Source organism: Geotrypetes seraphini, chromosome 3 (genome assembly GCF_902459505.1).
Source record: "Geotrypetes seraphini chromosome 3, aGeoSer1.1, whole genome shotgun sequence".
Classification (NCBI taxonomy): domain Eukaryota; kingdom Metazoa; phylum Chordata; class Amphibia; order Gymnophiona; family Dermophiidae; genus Geotrypetes; species Geotrypetes seraphini.
In genome coordinates, this window is record NC_047086.1 from 274,451,414 (window position 1) to 274,472,116 (window position 20,703).

The following is a 20,703-nucleotide window of genomic DNA, read 5'->3' on the forward strand; positions in this document are numbered from 1 at the left end:
CTAGAAGCAATTGGGTGCTAAGTTTTCATTTAGGATTTGTCTTACTAGAAGCAATATCTTACTAGAAGCAATTGTCTTATAGGCTAATATATCTTACTAGAAGCAATTGGGTGCTAAGTTTTCATCTGATTTAAGCTTTTACCTCCGTTTTGTCTCACTAGAAGCAATTAGGTGCTAAGTTACCAGAAGCAATTAGCTGTTAACTTTTACCTCCGTTTACGTCTTACTAAAAACATTTGGGTGCTAAGTTTTCATCTGATTTAAGTTTTTACCTCCATTTAGTTCTTACTAGAAGCAATTGGGTGCTAAGTTTTCATCTGTTTTAAGCTCTATTCAGAGAACAAACAAGTCCAAAGCCATCTACTATTAAATACCCAACACGGTCTTGCACGGTCTGTGTCTGTATATGGCCTTTTGGGGGAGGATGGGCTGGAGAGGGCTTCAATGGCTGGGAGGGTGTAGATGGGCTAGAGTAAGTCTTAACAGGGATTTCGGCAGTTGGAACCCAAGCACAGTATAGGGTAAAGCTTTGGATTCTTGCCCAGAAATAGCTAAGAAGAAAAAATTAAAAAATTTAAATTGAATCAGGTTGGGCAGACTGGATGGACCATTCGGGTCTTTATCTGCTGTCATTTACTATGTTACTATGTTACTAAGAACCAAACCTCTGATTCCAGATACCCACACGATAAACAAACAGGTTCTGCCTTTAGCCCTCTTATAGGTTCTAGATCTCACCATGAAACCAGCTCCTTGGCTCCTTCTTCTCTTACTCTGCTCATTTACCAACACTACTCACTGCCTGAAACCTCTCCCCCCCCCCCCCCCCAATTTATTCGACTCCACAAATGTCAGTAATACTTGCCCTGGCCTTAGAATCCCCGCACTGGTGCGCACCAGAAATCACTCCTTCAAAAAATATCTCAAGGAGTTAACTATTCCTCTTTAAAGCCTGTTCCTCCTGCCAATCTACCCAACCTTGCCTCTGACTTCTTCACCCCAGTCCCAACACTGTACTGTAACGCCAGATCAGCTTGCAACAAGACCCAAATACTAAAGGACCTACTTGAAGACTTCAACCCCAAATTCTTGTGCATCACAGAATCATGGATCGAAAAAGACGATTTATTCACACAAAACGAACTCTGCTCCTATGGCTACCATGGTCTTTTCTCTCCCAGAATTAACCGGAAAGGAGGGGTCTGGCACTCCTCTACAAATCTTTCTTCGATGTTCAACTCCTTTGAAAAAGGTAGCTACACTTCACTATGTTAGCTTCAGTCAACGACAAACTCCACCCCCACCCATTGGGTATCTTGTTACTATACCAGCCACCAACCCCCTGGAATAAATCCTCCAAACTTGTCCTTGAGACCATTACAAGCGCTTTCCTAAAATTTCAGAGATTACTGATCATTGGCGATATTAATCTCCACCTAGATGACAACACCAGCAAGGATGCAACCGAATTCAACAACTTCATCTCCTCTCTAGGTTTCCCCTCTTCTGCGTCCTCTCCAACCTATGAAAAAGGGCATACACTAGACATCATCAGCTTCCTCGACCTGACCGAGCACAAAACTTCCACCGAAGATGCTCATTGGGAACATGTCCCCTGGTCCGATCACTTTTTAGGTACTTTCTGCCTCCCCATTTTTATGTCTCACCTTGGATCTCCACCCCGTGCCACAAATTCTATTATCTTCTGTAAAAAAATTATGAGCGAATTGTTCTGGACTCAATTTCTCAACCAGCTTCCCTCTTGCCCTAAGCCTGTTGACCCAGATAGAATCCAACTGGCACAACTGGGTAAACCTCTCTGACACTACCTATTGTGCTCTTGCCCCTCTATCTACTAAAAATTATGAGCGAATTGTTCTGGACTCAATTTCTCAACCAGCTTCCCTCTTGCCCTAAGCCTGTTGACCCAGATAGAATCCAACTGGCACAACTGGGTAAACCTCTCTGACACTACCTATTGTGCTCTTGCCCCTCTATCTACTAAATCTATCTCCTACTCCCATAAGGCCCCTTGGTATCTCCCGTACCACAGAGTACTGAAGCAGAAATGTCGAGCACTGGAGCGTAAATGGAAAAAATCTAAATCCCCTTCAGACAGACAATCCTGGAGGGACAATATCAAGTTCTATAACACAGTACTAAAAAAAGCAAGGAAGAACTTCTATGGTGATAAAATCTCCAGATCTAACAACTAGAGTTAACATCTGGTGCACCCTAACCTCTAAAAACGATTCCACCATTCCCCCCTCCACCCCATCAGCAAATGACCTAGCAAAATTATTCAATGATAAGATCACTATCATAAGGAGCTCCTTCCCATCAGCAGTCTCCTACAATTCTCTGGCCCCCAGCAACTCTAACCCTATCCCAGCAGACAGATCCTGGACTGCCTTTGAACTCGTATCTGAATCCCAGATCTCTAAACTCTGTCTCAAACTGAAATCCTGCAAATGTGCCCTGGATCCATTCCCTTCCTACCTATACGAGAACATTCCCGCGCAGGCCATTTCATCCCTCACCACTTATAAACTCTGCTCTACTATCGGGCCTATTCTCCACAGAAATGTGACATATTGCCTTGTCCCCATTACTGAAAAAAGCTGATCTTGACCCTTCCTCACCATCTAACTACAGTCCCATAGCAAATAACCCTCTCTTGACCAAAATGCTAGAGGCCATCATATCTACCCTGCTCTCATCTTACTTAGAGAGATTCTCCATTCTCTTACCTTACCAATACGGCTATAGACCCAACTTCAGCACCGAATCCCTACTGGTCTAATTAATTTAATTTCAAAGGTGCAACAACTTCATTCTCGTAATAAGTTTGCTGTCCTATTACAATTCGATCTCTCTGCAGCTTTCGAAGTAGTCCACCACGATATTCTAATTTATCAACTTTCCGAGATAGGCATCGATTCCACAATTTTAGAGTGGTTCTCGAATTTCTTACGATCCCACTCCTACACTGTCAACACAAATGGCACCATGTTCGCTCCTTGGAAACCGACTTGCGGAGTCCCGCAGGGATCACCCCTATCCCCTATTCTCTTCAACATCTATATGTCTTCCCTGAAATTCTTTCATCTATCTTCCCTTGAAACACTCTATACATATGCTGATAAAACCATGCCCTCCTCGAGACAGACTTGAATCTTACCAACCTCTCTGAGAACATGACTGCATACATAACGAAACTCCAATCCTGGTCCCTCTAAGTACAAATTAAACTGAATGAATCAAAAACGAAACTACTCTGTCTCGGCCCAAAATTAGAACAGCTGCCCACCCTCTTCTCACTGCCTTCTGGTGCCACATTGCAGCTTGAGTTCTCAAGCAATGTTCTAGGCATCATTATCGACTCTTCTCTTTCCTTCAATGACCATCTCAACTCCTTGGTAAAATTATGCTTTTTTATCCTCCACATGCTGAGGAAAGTGAGATCCTGCTTCCGCCAACAACATTTTGCCGTCCTTGTTCAATCTATTATCCTCTCCAGACTAGACTACTCTAATTCCATCTAAGTCCAACTAAAAAAATCTTCAAAGACTTAAGCTAATTCAGAACACCACAGCCAAGTTGATCTTCGCAAAAAGCAAATTTGACCATGTTTCCCCACTTCTGTCCAAACTTCACTGGCTTCCAGTAATTTCCAGGGTTCATTTTCAATGCGCCTGCCTAGCTTTTAAGATCCTACACGGCATTCTCCCTCCTCTAATTCCACTATCTTGGAACTCCTCGAGTCCTGATACCACCATGTCCACCCAAAAACTTAAACTATCTTCAGGGGAATACATTATTTGTGTGATACTTTAGATTTGATTGACCCGTGGCTAGTAATGCATCCTACGGAACGCGATTATATTCATCAGTCGCGGGCCCATCATACGTTCTCTCGCATAGATTACATATTGACATCTTCTGATTTTTTCCCTAAAATTCGCTCCTCAGAGGTGGGACCCCTTTCGGTGTCAGATCACTGCCCAATTTGGATTGACGTTTTGAGTGGTACAGACATTAGATCTGGCGGGGCATGGAGGTTTCCCTCTTACCTATTTAATAACTTAAACTTTAAGAAATATCTCGAAAAGAAATGGGAAGATTACGTGACATTTAATTCACAACACCAAGACAGACCCTTAATATTCTGGGAGGCAGCAAAATCGGTACTTCGGGGGGACATAATTTCCTACGTCAGTGCACATAGACACCGGATCTCCCGGGGAATTTTACAACTAGAACGAGCATACCAACGTCAGAAACGTGCCCATATTGCACACCCGACTCCGCGTTCGCAGGAGGCCCTGGCGGCAGCGCAGACTGCCCTGAACACATTACTGCATGAACGTACTCAACACTACTTTCACTATTGCAAATATAAATTCTTCAGATATGGTAACAGAGCAGGGCGTCTGTTGGCCAATTTGACTAAACCATGCCGTCCACACCGCCACATTTCTCGTATAGTACTGGGCTCGGGCGGCGAGCTCACTTCTACCCCAGAAATTGCTGACAGTTTCCTACAGTATTATAGGGATTTTTATGCATCTCGGGATGGTCAGGGGGGACCTGAGGTGGAGGATTACTTAATGGACGTGGGGGTACCCAGACTGTCATCTCCAGATAGAGCTTTTTTGAATAAGTCCATTCAGGGAAAGGAGATGCAATTAGCAATAAAACAGTTAAAAGGGGGTACATCACCTGGCCCCGATGGTTTTTCCCCAGAGTTCTATAAACTTCTGAATTATTCTCTCTGTGGCCCCCTGGAGGCATACTATAATGCAGCACTGGAGGGTGGTTCCTTACCCTTGGGGGCAAATCAGGCCTTTATTACCTTAATACCTAAACCGGGAAAACCGGAGACGGACTTGGAATCATATCGGCCAATCTCACTAATTAATGTAGATATCAAAATATTAGACAAAATATTAGCTAACAGATTATCCACCTTGCTGCTGAAATTGATCGTGCCAGAACAAGTGGGCTTTGTCCAAAATCGCCATTCGGTGATCAATGTACATAGGTTACTCACAGCTCTACAGCGTACAAAGGATTCTGGAACCCGAGGAATGTTGGTGGGTCTAGACGCCGCTAAGGCATTTGATCAGGTTAATTGGACATATCTGTTCCAAGTGCTCACATATATGGGTTTTGATGGGTGGTTCCAGGACATGCTGCATCTGCTTTATAATGATCCCACAGCTAGTATCTTGATAAATGGTACCCGCACCTCCATATTTAGTATAGCGCGTGGAACACGTCAGGGCAGCCCACTTTCCCCCTTGCTTTTCTTACTATATTTGGATCCCTTACTGCACACCATTTTACGGGATGATGTGTTGCAAGGTCTTCTGGAGGGGGTTTCCGAACTACGAGTACTGGCTTATGCTGATGATCTCTTACTTACTTTGGGGTCCCCTAATACCTCTCTCCCAAGGACCTTAGACCTACTGGATGAATTTAGTATGTATTCGGGTATGAAGCTGAACAAATCCAAATCATTGGTTTTGCCCTTAACCCCGGAGGTGCGAACACAATGGCAGGGTGCTTTCCCGCTAGTATGGGCGACCGGTCACATAACATACTTGGGTATATTGATTTCCCCAGATCCTGCCTGCTTGTATTCCCTTAACATTGACCCCCTGATTGTTACAACGGTGCACAGACTGGAGAACTGGCAGGTCTTTCCTTTATCTTTATCAGGTAAAATAGCATTGTATAATATGGTGTTGGTGCCCCAGTGGCTTTATGTATTTCAAATGATCCCTGTATTGATGTCTGCCCGTCACGATAAACTGCTTGGGAAGAGTCTGCAAAAGTTTTTGTGGAATGGGAGGAGAGCTCGTTTGTCCCTGTCTCACCTGGCCCGCCCTCAGGACCGAGGCGGTTTTGGTCTCCGCAGCCTTAGGTTGTTGTCTTGGGCGTGTCAGATGAGACACTTGAATGACTGGTTTCGAGATACTGGACATTTTTCTGCCACTGCTCCGGAGCTCTTTCTTTGTGCTCCTTATCACTTTAATTATTTGCTTCATGCTCCTACTTTACCAAAGAGGACTTCAACTGCACGGGACCTTTTCCTCATGCCTTTGAGACGTCTCTGGAAGGCACTGTGTCTCCAACTTCGGATTTCGTACCAGGTGACTCTTTACTTACCATTGAGGGGCAATGGAGCATTTAAAGCGGGACTGGACCTGGAGCCCTCTGGGATATGGGCTTTCCGCTCTAATCAATACCTGTTTCAACTGGTCCACTCCTTGGGTTCCTTGAAAACATTCGAGGAACTTCAACGCGACAATGGTTGTAGATCCACTGACTGGCTTTCGTATCTGCAACTTTCTTCATACGTGACCTCCTTGCCGAGTACATCTCTCACTGATCGATGTATGGAGTCCCTTTCAGAGGCATTGAGTCTATCGGCTCAGGTAACGATTCCATTGCGCTTTCATTATCGCCATCTCCAAGAACAATTGGGCGAGCCCTCTTATGACTCCATCGCCTTAAGGTGGACCCAGGACTTTCCTTGTGAGGTGACTGCCTCCATGATCCGCAGGGGGACCCACCGAGCGGCCCGAGTGACCCTCAACGTACTTTTGTTTGAACTTAATTACAAATTCCTGCATAGGCTATACAGGTCCACTTCTTACCAATTTCGTGCTAAAATGTGTGCGTCTGACCAATGTCTCAAATGCCATTACTCACCATCCACGTTGGGTCACCAATTTTGGTCTTGCATCAAGATTACAGACTTTTGGCATCGGCTTAATGTACATATCCAAGCTATGTGGAATTATAACTTTACCTTAGCTCCGATAATGCTATTTTCTCTTGACTGTGTCCCTCTATCAGCGCCTAAGGGATTTCGCAGCTTCTTGTCTACAGCAGTACTGTTGGGAAAAAAGGCGATTTTGCATTGCTGGATTACTGCAGACTCTCCGACGCTATCGCGTTGGCGTACGCTAATGATACACCAGACTTCCATGGAGAGGCTTTGTTTTTCATTCTTGGACACTGAACCGGGACGGTCATTTTGCACTCGTTGGACACCTTTTTGGGACACTTTAATGCCTAGAGCTCGAAGTCACATACTGAATGCTTAGAATTATTTGTAGGAATTGCACCGGATTGGATATTGGACATGTGTATTATTCTGTAGGGTATTGGGGTAGAGGGAGGGTGGGCGGGACGGGAGGGTTGGGGACGGAACTGGTTTAAGGTGAATTTGTGATGTAATTGGAATCCATTCTGTTTTTCTTGTACACCTATACAATTCTGTTGGTTGGTAGTTTGGTTATTGAAAATTCAATAAAACATATTTTTAAAAAAAAACAAAAAAAAAACCTATCTTTCCCCTCGTGGGAAAATTGGGGAATTCTTTCTTCTTCAGAATCACAGGGCTTTGGAATAATCTTATTGCCCCACTACAGAATCTGGGCTCCTACCAACTATTATGAAAGCACCTGAAAACTAGGCTATTCACAAAAATGTAATGCTTTCTTCCCCCCTATACTCATCTTTCAATCCCATTATGCTGTTCCTTCCTATATTAAGCTCTTGTAAACCGTGCCAAGCTCTACAATTATGGAAAGGATGCGGTATATAAACTTAAAGTTTAGTTTAGTTTAGTGGGTCTAGACATGGAGAAGGCTTTTGACAGTATCTCTTGGGATTATCTTTTATGGGTTCTGGAATGAAGCGGCTTCCGGGGGCACTTCTTAGCTTGGGTAACTGCTCTCTATATAGCTCCCAAGGCTAGGCTTTTGATTAACGGAGATCTCACGGAGGCTTTCGGATTGCAGTGGGGTACACAGCAGGGCTGCCCTCTTTCTCCCCTCCTTTTTCTTCTGGCCATAGAACCCCTTGCTATTAAAATCTGACAGGCGGCAGACATCCAGGGGATCCGGATGGGGGGCATGAATGCAACATTTGCCTTTTCGCCGATGATATCCTGTTGTTCCTGGACCAGGTTTTGGTTCATCTACCCAGGGCCTTGGAGGTGATCCGCGATTTTAGGGCTTTGTCTATACTGCAAGTGAATTGCGGAAAGTCGGAGCTCTTGCTCCTTTCAGTTGGTCCCCTGGAGCCTGACACTCCCGCATTGCAGATTTTTGTACAATGCCATCCTTTTAGTTAAAAAGCTGGTTTTGACACACTGGGCTTCAGAGGATGCCCTACCGGAGGCACAATGGAAGAGTAGACTTTGGAAACTGGCTCAGTTTGAGATTAGGGTTTCTCCTCTGTTAACTAATCTGTCCAAGCAGCATTATGTTACCCTGTGGGAGCGCTTGCACGATCTGGTGACCTGACTGGACCTTGCCATACACAAGAACACAAGCAATGCCTCCGCTGGGTCATACCTGAGGTCCATCGTGCCCAGAAGTCCGCACACGCGGCGGCCCAACAGGTCAAGGACCTATGCAGTAATCCTCTATCTATACCCCTCTATCCCCTTTTCCAGCAGGAAATTGTCCAATCCTTTCTTGAACCACAGTACCGTATGCTACCCTATTACGCCCTCTGGATGCGCATTCCAGGTGACCAACACACGTTGGGTAAAGAAGAACTTCCTAGCATTCGTTTTGAATCTGTCCCCTTTCAACTTTTCCGAATGCCCTCTTGTTCTTTTATTTTCTCCACTTTCTCTATGCCTTTCATGATCTTGTAAGTCTCTATCATATCCCCTCTAAGTCTCCTCTTCTCCAGGGAAAAGAGTCCCAGTTTCTCCAATCTCTCAGCGTATGAAAGGTTTCCATATCTTTTATCAGACGTGTCACTCTCCTCTGAACCCTCTTGAGTAAAGCCATATCCTTCTTAAGATACAGCAACTAATATTGGAAGCAGTACTCCTGATGCACCATCGCCCGATACAACGGCAGGATAACTTCTTTCGTTCTGGTAGTAATACCCTTCTTGATTATACCTAGCATTCTATTCGCTCTCTTAACGGCCGCTGCGCACTGTGCTGTCGGTTTCATTGTCATGTCCACCATTACCTCCAAGTCCCTTCCTTGGGTACTCTCCTTCAATAACATCCCTCCCATCATATAGCTGTACCTCGGGTTTCTGCTTCTCACATGTAGTAATTTACATTTCTCAACGCTGAACTTCATCTGCCATGTCTGTTTTCACCTTGTCTGGCTCCCAGGCTTTCTGCCTTTGTTTTTCTTGATCTGTGGGTACCTCAGGGTGGGTCGGGGGTGGGTGGGTTGGGTGTGTTTAGGGGCTGCGTGGATTGCGTGTTTGGGCTGTAAGTTGTGGTGGTTGGTGTATTAGTGTATGAAAATGCTAGGTATGTGTGTTGTCTGAGTGGTTGGGGGCTTATTCAAAAATGGTGGTTGGGGTCCAGGATTATTTGTCATGATGGCATTGTTTCTCTGTCGCCCCTGTGATATGCTGTTGCCCATGGGCGGGTTTACACCTGCTGAGTTCCCCTACGGGGGTTTTTTTCATGGGGATTCGATGAGTTTATTTTTGCTTTTCTTTGCTGTACATGATTGTTTCACGGATTTCTGTATTGCCTTGTATTGTGCTACCTGTGACCTTTTCCACTTTCAATAAACATATGTTTTTTTAAACATAAGAATAGCCATACTGGGACAGACCGAAGATCCAACAAGCCCAGTATCCTGTTTTCTAACAGTGGCCAACCCAGGTCCCAAACACCTAGTTAGATCCCAAGTAGCAAAACAGATTCTATGCTGCTTATCCTAGGAATAGTGGATTTCCCCAAACTATCTCAATAATGGCCTTTGGACTTTTCTTTTAGGAAATTATACAAACCTTTTTTAAACCCCACTAACTGATTTCACCATATTCTCCAGCAATCATTTCCAGAGTTTAATTACATAGAAACATAGAGTATGACGGCAGAAGAGGGCCGGCAGCCCAACAAGTCTGCCCACTTAAGAACCCTTCCTCCCTGGTGTACCCCTCTTTCATGCACAACTTTGTAGCACCCCCACCTGTTTTCCCATCTACCTTTGAAGTCGAGTACGCTACTGGCCTCGACCACCTGGCGTGGAAGTTTATTCCATCGATCAATCACCCGTTCGGTGAAGAAGTATTTCCTGGTGTCACTATGAAATCTTCCCCCCTTAAGTTTTAGCGGATGTCCTCTTGTCGCCGTGGGACCCGTAAGAAAAAAGATTTCTTCCTCCACCTCAATTCAACCCTTGATGTATTTGAATGTTTCTATCATGTCCCCCCTTTCTCTGTGCTCCTCGAGAGAATATAAGCGCAGTCTGGTCAGACGTTCTTCATATGGGATGCCTTTCAGTCCTGAGACCATCCTAGTGGCCATTCTCTGGATCGACTCCATTCTCTTCACATCCTTTTGATAATGTGACCTCCTAAACTGGACACAGTACTACAGGTGAGGTCTCAGCATGGATCTGTATAACGGTAGTATGACTTCAGGCTTTCGGCTGATAAAGCTCCTTTTGATGCAACCCAGCATTTGTCTTGCCTTTGCTGAAGCTTTCTCCACCTGATTGGCAGCTTTCATATCTTCCTGGATGAGAACTCCCAAGTCCCTTTCTGCAGTGGTTCTTGCTAAGTTTTCACCGTTCAAGGTGTATGTTCTACATGGGTTTCCGCTCCCAAGGTGCATCACTTTACATTTTTTGGCATTAAAGTTTAGTTATATAACAAAAAAAGTGAATTAAATTATTTAAAGTATATATTATAATATTAAAAATAATTATAGAGTGCTCAGTGTAATATCTTATTCAAAACCAACAGGTTAATAGAATGAAGATGTATTAACATTGCATCATTGCACTCACCTACCTACCAGCCCTAAACATTTGAAATGTTGGATTGTTTTCACGTTAAGGAGTTCTAGCTACATGTTGAATTTGATAAGCTTTTAACGGTGGATTTGGGGACTCACTCATTTTATATTATCAATTCTAAACCAACTACATAAGAAGTACTTCATTGCACGACTCCCAGTACCGACGAGCAGATCTCAAGGACACTTTTGTTTATCTTGAGACGACATATTTGACAGTGGAGATTTTTATGTTTTTCATCAATCATATTCAGCTAAGTATTCATCTATATATCTTCACCACTATTAATCTGCTTGAACAACTTAAATTTAACTAAATGTTTAGGGCTGGTAGGTAGGTGAGTGCAATGATGCAATGTTAATACATCTTCATTCTATTAACCTGTTGGTTTTGAATAAGATATTACACTGAGCACTCTATAATTATTTTTAATATTATAATATATACTTTAAATAATTTAATTCACATTTTTTGTTATATTATTTAATAGATGAATAGATTTATAAAAGATTTTTTCTCCCATTTATTTAAAAATTAAAGTTTAGTTGCCATGTACTGGACCATTGTTCCAACAAAAGCAGGTCCTGCTCAATAGTTTTGGGCCTGGTTGCGCTATCAGGTTCTGTTGCTCTGCCCACAATGTTGCATGGTTTAGCATCATCAGCAAATAATATAATTCTGCCTCGAAGTCCCTGAGTTAGATCCCTAACAAAGATATTAAATAGCAACGGGCCCAAGACCGAACCCGCTGGTCACTTTTGACTTTTTTGAGGGAATACCGTTCACCATTACTCTTTGAAGTCTGCCGCTAAGCCAGTCTTGTACCCATGCTGTCAGTGTTTTTCTTAGTCCTTATGAGTTCATCTTGTTCAATAACCTACGGTGTGGAACACTATCAAAAGCCTTGCTAAAGTCTAAATACACGACATCCAGGGACTCACCCTCATCCAGCTTTTTTGTTACCCAGTCAAAGAAGCTTATCAGGTTGGATTGACAAGACCTTCCCTTTGTAAAGCCATGCTGGTGGGGATCCCTTAATCTTTCATCATCCAGAAATGTGTCCAATCTGTTCTTGATCAATTTCTCCATGAGTTTACTCACTATTGATGTGAGACTCACCAGTCTATAATTTTCAGCCTCTGACCTGCATCCCTTTTTGTGGAGCGGGATAACATTGGCAGTTTTCCAGTCCAGGGGAACTTTTCCCTTGCTTAGGGAAAGATTGAAGAGCACAGCTAACAGCTCTGCCAGGATATCACTCAGTTCTCAAAGTACTCTAGGGTGTAGATCGTCCGGGCCCATAGCTTTGTTTACTTTTAATTTTGATAATTCTTGGTAGACTTCGCTCGCAGTAAATTCCATGTCCCGGAATAGGTCCACCAAATACCCCTTTGTCTGTAGCTGAGGACCGGATCCCGGTGCTTCGCAGGTGAAGACTGAGCAGAAGTAGTTGTTGAGTAGTTCTGCTTTGTCTGCGTCCAAATCTGTAAAATTGCCGTCAGCTTTCTTTAGGCACCCAATACCGCCTGTGTTCTTCTTCCTGTCGCTAACATATTTAAAAAAGGATTTCTCCCTGTTCTTTACCTGCCTAGCTATGTTTTCTTCATCCGGAGTTTGGCCTCTCTGACTGTCCTTTTTAACTTTTCTGGATTTGGCCAGATAGGTTTCCTTAGCTTACGGTCATTGTGATTGTTTATAGTTTTGCTTTACTAGTTCTGAGATCTCCGCGGAGAATCACTGTGGTCTATTTTTTCTGCGTCGTTTGCTCTTGGTTTTGATGTATATGTTGGTTGCTCCTTGCAGGGTAGATTTTAGAGTCAACCATAGTTCCTCCACATTGTCTGTTGTGCTCTGGTTTTGCAGCACTTTGTAGACGTAGTCCCCCATGCCCTGAAAGTTAGTTCCCTTAAAATTTAGGACCTTGGTCAATGTGTTTGGCCTAGTGAATCCTTTCTTGAGGTGGAACCAAACCATGTTGTGGTCGCTGGATGCCAAGGTGTCTCCCATGGATACCTCTGTAACAATGTCTCCGTTGGTGAGCAACAGGTGCAGGATTGCCTGGTCCCTGGTGGGTTCTAATAACATCTGCTTGAGGTGTGCTCCTTGCATGGAGGCAAGTAGCCTCTTGCTGCCGCTGGTTGTAGCGCAAGGTTTGTTCCAGTCCACATCGGGCATATTAAAGTTTCCCACCAGCACTGTATCTCCACGCAGTGTGATGGTCTCAATGTCATCCATTAGTTCGTCGTCTGCATCCTCCTTTAGTCTTGGTGGACTGTATACAATACCAAGATATAGGCATTTGTTATTGCCCCTGGCAAGTTTCACCCAGAGGGATTCTCCCGTACACTTGATGTCTGTGATTTTAGTGACTTTTATGTCATCTCTAATGTACAAAGCTACCCCTCCACCTGATTTGCCCTCTCTGTCTCGATGGAGTAAATTATATCCTGGTATGACCATATCCCATCCATGGGACTCCGAGAACCACGTTTCTGATATCGCCACTACATCAAGGTTGGCGTTTCTCATTTCCGTTTCCAGTTCCAGTATTTTGTTGCCCAAGCTACGGGCATTAGCATACATGGCTGTCCATTCTATCTTTTTGCATGGAGTGTTTTCTGACTGAGATAATTTGTCCCCTTCATTCTTGCCTTTGTTCCCCTCAATCTTGCCTTCAATTTTGCCTTTGTCCCCTCCAATCTTGCCTTTGCCCCCTTCAATCTTGCCTTCAATTTTGCCTTGGTCTCCTTCATTCTTGCCTTTGCCCCCTTCCATTTTGCCTTCAATTCTGCCTTCCCCCCTGGCCCCAAGATGGAGTCTCCATCTCTCCCTCTGTCCCCCAATCTACCGGCTTGATTACTTACTTCAGATACTAAGTCTGTGACTCTCGCTCTACCTCCCTCCCTCCCTCCCTCTGTCCCCTTTAGTATTCGTACAATTACTTACCTCCAAGTTACTTACCCAACTTGTGTGAGAGTGGGTCCCCTCCCTCGGCTCACCTAGTTTAAAGCCTTCCGGAGCAAGTGAGCCAGGCGTCGTCCCAAGACATTCTTCCCTCTTCCGGTTAGGTGCAGCCCATCCGGTCCCTGCAGTCCCTGAAGTGCATCTCCGTGGTCCAGGAATCCGAAGTTCATCTCCTTGCACCATCCCCTAAGCCACTCATTAGTCCTCTTGATCCGTTCTTCCCTGTTATGTGATGAAATATTTTATCTGGTTTGTTTTAAATCTACTACCAGTAGATTCATTGTATGTCCCCTAGTCCCCCCATGGCCCCACTATTCAATATCTAGGATCGTCATAGAGCATGGGAGGTAGCTGGGCTGCCTCCCACGGTCTCAATATCAGGCCCTTTCTCTTTAACAAATATTTAGTACCTGTCATCAAAAAAAGTGTACAGAGATGAAAGAAAAGTAATGTAACAGTCTGTGTGTTGGATGAACAAGCAGTACAACCTTGGCAATGTCAGGCTCAGACGCAATCAAGTTGCAAAATCTGGTCATAGCAATGGGTCCATCCAGCATGCCATCATCCATGTTGATGTCCAAAACCTGGGCTCCCATTTCCACCTGGGACTTGGCTATGCTCAGCGCTTCCTGTATTGTGAAGTAAATGGATACAGAAAATTAGAGTGGAATCTGTCTTTCACTTCCTTCACAAAGATCAAACATGAGCCCCAGATGTATTAGTAGTCCTCTGAAATTGTTTGGAAGAGTTTTTCCAGTCTGGTTTCTCAAATCAGTGTGGCAACACTGAATGATTTTATGATATAATCCTCTATAATAAATCCCTAAGCGCGCATGCGCACTTACGATGCCGTAATCCCTGCCGCCATGATGTGTGCTTCTGTGTCACACATGCACACTGCCTGCCTTCTGCCCCGATCTCTGATGCCGGCTGACTTCCTGTGCTGCCGCTACGCCTCTTCTCACCCCAAGACCAGCAAATGCAGCAGCCACGGGGCATTTGCTAGGCTGGTCAACTTCGATAATGCGAGGTGGGCCAGCCTAGCAAAAGCCCCAAGGCTGCCTGGGCTAGTGGATGCTGGACAGGGGGAGCAAGGAAAGGAGAAGGGGTACTACTGAACAGGGGGAGCATGGAAGGGGTGCTTCTGGACGGGGGGGAAGTAAAGGAAGGGAGAAGGCTTGCTAATGCAAGACAGGGGGGAGATAAAACGAAGGGACAAGGGCTGCTGCTGGACAGGGGGAGCAGTGAAGGGATGCTGCTGGACAGGTATTGATGGACAGGGGGAGCAGGGAAGAGGTGCTGCTGGACAGGGGGAGGTAAAACGAAGGGAGAAGGGCTACTGCTGGACACGGGGGAGGTAAAAGGAAGGGAGAAAGGCTACTGCTGGACAGGGGGAGCAGGCAAGGGGTGGTGTGGACAGCTGAGGAAAGAGAGAGACAGAAAGAAAGACAGACAGTGGCCAAGGAGAGAGAAATAAAGACAGACACACACATCTATTCTAGCACCCGTTAATGTAACGGGATTAAAGACTAGTAATAAAAATAAATTCTAATTTCTATCAGTACTTTCATGTACATCATTACATTTATACAGTAGAAATCTTTTTATAAGCATTTATAAGCAACTGCAAATACAACTAAACAGTTACAAATCTTCCTAAACACTCCAAGCATAACTAAATTGTGCTACATACTAAAATTCAAATGTTCATCCCCAGTAAAACTACCCACTGGAACCCAAATGCTATACTATCAACCTCGTACACACCTGCAATGCAAAAGCTGTATTACCTTTATGTTATGTCTGTCTGTACTGTGAATGCTGCAATATCAAATACGCTATGTCCACCAAGCCTACACTCACACTTAAGTTTGTCCTATCTATACTCTGAATGTACACTTGTAATCCATTCTGGGCTCCTTGGGAGGATGAGCTAAATAAAGGAATGAACAAATAAATAAATATAGCAATGAGAAGGATAAGCCAAATCAAAGACAAGGATTTCAAATCCAGAGATATAAAGGGCAATTCTATAAGCTGATGCCTAAAGTTAGGTATCAAACATTATATTACAAAACCCAGTTAGGTATCAAGCATTATATTAGCTAGACCCAGTAAACTTGGATGGGCCCTTCCACTCTTCTCCACAACTGACATGGAAATAAAATATACAGGTTTTTACACCTACTCTGCATCCAGCATCTCTCTTTCTCTTAACTCCCAGCATCTGTCCTCCTATCTCCAAATCCCATTCCTCACTGGTGTACCTTACAGGCATCCTCAGCGACAGAAGCGATTCATTTTTGCTGCCTATACTGGCCCCTCAGGCTTTCCTCTGTCATGCCCCACTAGACAGGAAACAGGGAGTGGCATCAGCAATGGCAAGACATGGCTGAGGGAAACCTTGGGGCGGGGCAACACTGGCAGCAACAATGATTCACTGCTAGCGCCAGGGACGCCTATAAGATACACCTGGGAGGGATGGGGTTAACAGACAGATGCCAGAAGGCCGTGGAGCTGAGAGGAGGAAAGGGCAATGTGGTGCCATCACTGGGTAGGCCTGAGCCCACTTGCAGATATACCACTGTTATAAAATATTAATACCTAGATGCATCATTGGCACCAATTAAAAGAGATTAGTTTCTTACCTTGATATCTTTTCCAGTAGATAGGGATGGTATGCTGAACCACAGGGTTGTCCATGCCTGCCAGCAAACATTCTGCAGAAGATGTAAATCACAGCTTTTCAGTTCTTCCTCCTTCTCCCTGGTCTCTGTTGCCCCCTTCAGTTCATACCAAAGAAACTGACTGCTCTACAGAAAAAGACAGAAGGAGGAGGTATGGGGAATCCCTTGACACCAAGTGTCTCATCTGCTCAGAATTTTAAAACAATTATTGCCCAAACAGTAATGTAGTGAAAACATTAACAAGCCTCTGAGAGGAACATGAATGTAAGAAAAATACAAGTTAAACAAGAACATAACAGTCTGAACATTTATGAAGCTCAGTCATTCCTCTTTAATTATACACTGACTCTTCATAATTCCATAGTCTGACTGACAAAAAAGACTGACAAAAATATCTTAGCTGTGTAGCTGACCATTAAGCTTGAGTCAGAAAGCAGGCACATCACATAAATGCTGGGTGGGGGGTTCAGCATACCATCTCCATCTACTGGAAAATATATTATCAAGGTAAGAACCTATTCTCTTTTTCCAGTGCAATAGGGATGATATGCTGAGCCATAAGGACATACCTAAGCACTCCCAAAAGATATGCCTGCACTTAGTACTGAGGCATCCTCCTGCGCTGATATGTCCACCCTGTAGAACTTGGAGAAAGTATTGTTGAAGATTCCTGGAATTTACAGTTGTGACAGTTCATATGGAAACTGAGATTGTGAATGAATCAAACTTGGGTGAATAGATTGAAGTGCAGTGCCTGCGCATTACATTGGAAACTCAGCCTTGAGGCCTTGTAATAAAGAGATTAAGCTCACAGATTGGCATTCCCTGTCTAAATTGCTGATTCTACATTTCAGCTAATGCTAGGAAGTTCAGAAGGTTGATTTTGTGACTCTTAAGAGACATAGATTTATGTACCATTTTTCATATACATTCATGGGGATAAGGTTCTCAGAGGAACAAGAAATTTGTGTGTTTTACAGAGAATCTGTTTCTTGTAGATTAGAATCTGCAGGAAGTAGGGCTTTTTACTGATATGTTTGATATTTTAAAAGGTCGGATTCTAGAACTTGGACACACAAGGAAATGGTCGGTTAAGAGCTGTGCTCCAGACTAAACAAGCTACTATTTCAAATTTAAAACTCCAACAATTCAATTTTATTTGGAAAAAAGATTGATAAGAAGAAAATGTCATCAAACAAACAAAATAAAAACGATGCAGGAACCGGAGGATCAGGAACCAGCAGTAACAAAAGATCAAAGCCAGAACCAGGGACACCATCAAGAGTACCACTGCCTGCAGAAGATCAAGATATGATGGCAGAAATAAAACAGATAAAGGATATAGTACTGGAGATCAAAAAACAACTACAAAAAGCAATAGATGATGTTGCTATATTAACAAAAAGAGTTGATCTAATTGACAACAAAATGACACACTTAGAGGAAAGAGCAGAGGAAGTACATACTGAGGTTATACAAAACAAACAAGCCTGGAAGGAAATGGAAATATTAAAGAAAGATCTGGAAGACTGTGTGAATAGAGAAAAAAGAAATAATTTAAGAATTATTGGGATGCCGGAAGGAGTGGAAAAAAATGATCCTATCAATTTCTTAGAACAATTCCTCCCAAAGATACTGCCTATAAAATCCAAGGTGCCTCTTGAAATAGAGAGGGCACACAGAATACCGGGACAGAAAACAACCACACAAAAAGGTCCAAGAACTTTTATTTTTAAACTACTAAGATATCAACATGTAGTTGAAATATGCCAGCTAGCTAAAGCAAATAAAAACCTAAGATGTCAAGATGCACGGATACATATTGTGCCAGACTTTGCTAGAGAAACTGCTCAAAAAAGAAAACAACTCCTTGATTTAAGACCTCAACTACAAGCACTAGGGGCAAGATATGGATTACTCTACTCAGCGGTGATGAAGGTAACATTAGGAAATAAAACACAAAATTTTAATGATTCTAAAAAACTAGCAGAATACCTTGAAACATTTGAACAACCAATGACATCTTAAAAAGAAACTTTGGGAATATTTTAAAGTATTTAATATAACAAGAAGACATTAATAACTTTTCACTTTGATTTATTATATACAAAATAATCTAAACATTAAAAAACTGTAAAAACCGTTTAGAATGCTAGAAATGTTTTTAAAAAAGCAAATAACAGGAAAATGGAACAACTTGAAAAGAATGCAAACATGTCAGTAACAGAATGTTGTGGAGGGAAAAAAATAAAATAAAATAAAAAAAAAGAACATTGATCTACCTGGAGAATTCAATATATATGCAGCTGAAGGGACGAGATGGAGGAGCTTTTTGAAAGATATTCTCTTGCAGCATGGATTATATGCTCACGGAGAGAAATGGAGAAAGGTGGAACACTAGAGATACTATGTTTGCTGAGTTGCTGAGTAGAGGAAGGGATCTGCGTGTCAACAGGAAGTACAAACAGTAGTGCAACCTGCGTGAAAACTTGTGGTCGATTGGGAAGTGTCTCAAAAAAAAAAAAAAAAAATCAACACATGAGTAAATTACAAACTGAATCTGCCCTGCTCCTATGAATATCCCGGAAGACCCAGACGCTAAGATGTGGAACATAATGACTACAATTATATTAGTAAAAGAAGCAGAAAGTTAATTCCCACCCAGTTGGAGGAGAACAGCTGAGCCCTTCCTTTATGTTTGCCATATGTGCAAACAAGCTTGTAACCATTCCCAGCTGATACACTGAGCTAACTGTTATGCATTCTTGGCATGTTCCCTGACAAAGATAGTGAAGAACGTTAAGTTTATTATAGAAGTACTTTAAAAAAAAAAAAAAAAAAAAATTGTCTTCAAATGTTGTATTTCTTCTATATCTTTTTCTCATCTATTTTATTCTCATCCTTTTCATACTTTACACATATAATTTTGAAAGAAAGATATTGCATTTTATTGGATATTTATTTACCAATGACTTTCACTATATACTTAAACTGAATTTATTTATTTACTTAAAAATGGGTTAATAGATACTTTGACTAACCTGACAATTGATATATTGCAATTTTAGGAATCCAGAATAATAATAAATATGTAATAAACACTTTCTAGGCTTTTAAGTTTTTAGTAATGCCTTTAAGTTCTTAGGAACTAAGCTTTTAGTCAGGCTTGATTGAATTATATGAAACTCTGTTAAAATCCTGTAGATTAGAATCATTTCTTTGCTCTATTCTGTTTTAGAGTAATTTTTTGTAAAATAAAGAAAGGTAAGAATTATAAGGGGGAAAATAAAATAGATATATATATATATATTTTTGAAAATGAATAAAAGAGAAAATAAATATAACAAATATTAGTATAAGGATATATTATACTATGTTATTAGCATGGAGTAATAAGTATAAAACTATAATTTATTTTTTAGCTTGTAATGGAGTAATGTTAAACCTGATCTATGTTGTGTTTCCAAGTGATCGTATACAAATGGGGTGGGAAGGGAGGGAATGGGAGGGTATTAAATTTTAAGGGTAGGGGTAAAATAGATAATTCCTCAAACTATCTTATTTATGGGAAAATGAAGTTCATAAAAAACATTGCAGATGGGATTGTTATAATACATATTACATTAAAATTAAATGAATCTTAAAATAATCTCTTTAAATGTTAATGGTCTAAATCACCCGATTAAAAGAAAAAAGGCATTATTATTTTTGAAAAGGCAAAACGCTGATATATGCTGCATACAAGAGACCCATTTATCAAATAATGAATCCATAAAGCTAAAAGGTGATTGGGTCAAGCAATGTTACTTTTCTGCAGCAATAGGAAAAAAAGCTGGAGTTGCAATATTAATAAATAAAAAATGTTCCGCTTCATTTAAGTTTAAGGCAGCTGATCCTTTAGGAAGATGGATATATATAGAAATGGACATGGGAAATACCACCATGACGCTTTTCAATATATATGCCCCTAATTCAAATCAAAATGAATTTTTTAAAACTCTGCAACAGTTGATTCTTCCACTGGCTACTTCAAATTTAATAGTGGCAGGAGATTTCAATGCTGTGATGGATCCATTGATAGATAAAAGCCCGAGAAGATTTATAAAATCATTAGGTCTTGACAATTTGGTGCAATCTTGTGATTTAAAGGATATTTGGCGTATACTTCATTTTGATGGTCGGGAATTTTCGTTTTGTTCACAAGTCCATAATTCTTTTTCTAGAATAGATTATATTTTTGT

The 20,703-nt window shown here is 42.2% G+C and overlaps 1 protein-coding gene across 4 annotated transcripts in view; it reads right to left on the reverse strand.

Moving 5' to 3' along the window:
* Positions 1 to 20,703, reverse strand: part of MTR (5-methyltetrahydrofolate-homocysteine methyltransferase) — an 819,135-nt gene that overhangs the window by 360,518 nt on the left and 437,914 nt on the right. For 3 of the 4 annotated variants that reach the window (XM_033935789.1, XM_033935788.1, XM_033935787.1), the window contains exons 14-15: positions 16,424 to 16,495; positions 14,264 to 14,404 (exon numbers count right to left, since the gene is read on the reverse strand). In XM_033935789.1, coding sequence (XP_033791680.1) covers positions 14,264 to 14,404; positions 16,424 to 16,495 — 213 coding nt within the window. The remainder of the gene's footprint in view (positions 1 to 14,263; positions 14,405 to 16,423; positions 16,496 to 20,703) is intronic. The other variant, XM_033935790.1, reaches the window with a different exon arrangement.